The sequence below is a fragment of the Sinocyclocheilus anshuiensis genome, unplaced genomic scaffold (genome assembly GCF_001515605.1).
Source record: "Sinocyclocheilus anshuiensis isolate Anshui unplaced genomic scaffold, SAMN03320099.WGS_v1.1 scaffold5, whole genome shotgun sequence".
In the NCBI taxonomy this organism is placed as follows: domain Eukaryota; kingdom Metazoa; phylum Chordata; class Actinopteri; order Cypriniformes; family Cyprinidae; genus Sinocyclocheilus; species Sinocyclocheilus anshuiensis.
In genome coordinates this window covers 238742-240693 of record NW_015536464.1, presented here as the reverse complement: position 1 = coordinate 240693, position 1952 = coordinate 238742, and the positions used below count along the sequence as shown (strand labels likewise).

At 39.5% G+C, this 1952-nt stretch overlaps 1 protein-coding gene across 4 annotated transcripts in view; it reads right to left on the bottom strand.

Annotated features, from left to right (window-relative positions):
* Positions 1–290: 290 nt before the first annotated feature.
* Positions 291–1952, bottom strand: part of LOC107686956 (glycoprotein endo-alpha-1,2-mannosidase-like protein) — a 12997-nt gene continuing 11335 nt past the window's right edge. For all 4 annotated transcript variants that reach the window (XM_016484181.1, XM_016484116.1, XM_016484262.1 and 1 more), the window contains one exon: positions 291–1672. In XM_016484181.1, coding sequence (XP_016339667.1) covers positions 1036–1672 — 637 coding nt within the window. In that variant the 3' untranslated portion in view covers positions 291–1035. The remainder of the gene's footprint in view (positions 1673–1952) is intronic.

Genomic DNA, 1952 nt, shown 5'->3' with positions numbered 1-1952 from the left:
ATGAGCATAGCAAATTTTTGTGCAACTTGTTTATAAAAGCATTCTCATTTAAATTGAGACACCGACTTATATGTGACAGTTTACAGAAAAATGGTTAACGATGGCTTTAGACAGAAATTCATTCTGCTCAGTCTGTTACTGTATGTAAAATACAGCATTATGGCAAAATAGTTGATTTCCTTTTTATTGTTTAATATTAAACATGAGTTACAATATGCATAATTAGGATTTACATAACATAATAAATCAGTCATTATTCAAACAAACCATATCCACAACCACCAACCATTTTTTAAATGTCACAATAAAAGTAGTCTTTGAATACTGAGGCCACACTGTTGCTGCTAGCAGAAGTCAGATTCAATGCCTAATGTTAAAGGAATAGCTAAAATTGCAAATTCACCCAGCCCCATGTACTTCCAAACCATACTTGGAATACAAAAGGAGGCATATAGCACAATGTTCACACTTCTCTTCTCCATACAATGACAGGGAATGAGGATGGATGCTGCTGAGGTCCAAAAATAAAAAAACATAAAAAACAATTAAAGCATACCATAAAAACGGTGTTTTAGCCTTGTGTTTACAGTCATATTCACTCAAATATGGCACATCAAGACATTTCCAGCCAGGTTTGATGTCAGTGATGCCAAACCGCTTTGGTTCTCACATGTCTTGGGCTGTTCGTGATGTCCCATGAATGAATATGCACTTGACTGAATGAGACTGGACTGATGCAAAGGGGTTTTCAGCTTCCAAAAAAAATATTCACAAATCAGATACAGATTTGTAATCACAAAAATGATGACGACATGTTCATTTTTGGGTGGACTGTTCAGGTAAATACTTGCATTGAAACTGCAAGAAAATTGAGAGTAAATCAATAATTTATCAATAGACCGAGTGAGAGAAAAAGAAGGTGGCTTGTCTTTGCTAATTAGCTGCCTTTACAATTTCTGCATAAATTGAAAGACAGTAATCGGTAACGTTGATAACGTCAACAACATGTGGAAACCTTCTAAACGCAAAACCCAATCACATAAGCCACTGCTCTTTCTCCTTACTGAAATGTTCTGCCCACTTCCTGGTGAGCTCCAGATAGTGGTCTGGCTGATGGGGTTTGTAGTCCAAATACAGACGGGCCACAGTCTTCTTGGGCACGGCCCTCTCAATCTGAGTTCCTTCATGCCACTCATTAAACGATGTTACTGTGATGATATCAGGCCTTATGGACATCGCTGCCTGCAACGAGGTCTCGTAATATCGTCCATTCACTCGGTTGCGTGTGTTGTGGTCGTTCCACGGCCGGACGGCAGTGTCCATATAACCAGGTCCAGCGCTAGGCACAAACAGCAAGTTGTTCTTGTCGCAGAAAGCTTTGATTGCTTTCCAGTTCTGGTGAGAAGATCCAAAGGAGAAGCCATTAGAAGCAAAGTAGGTGTACATGCCGTCGAACCCGCCAGCCAGGATTTCCTGCTTGTGACGCTCCTCCACAATGAGAGCGATGAAGATGCCATCGTAAGGAGTTCCTCGGAGACTGTGAGAGCCCCTGACGGTCAGCAGCTCAGCCCAGGCCTCCGGTGGGGTAAGGTAGGAGTCGTACACATAAAAGAGCGGAAGGATCTTCCCAGTGCTAGACTTGAACCTGTAGAAAGCCCCGTGTTTCCCGTATCTGTGAAAAGATTTGAGGAGCAATGGGTTTATTTGTAATATAATATTATAGTACATTTAATATATATTTAAATTATTTATTTTTAGATATCTAAACATACAGTTATTGGTTATGATTTCCTACACGTTTTACATAAAACCACATTAAATTCATGAATTACACTACAGTAAGACTCAGTTTGTTAAATTTACTTAAAGGGTTAGTTCACACAAAAATGAAAATTAGGCTGCGTTTTACTCACCCTCAAGGCATCCTAGGTGTATATGACTTTCTTCTTTCA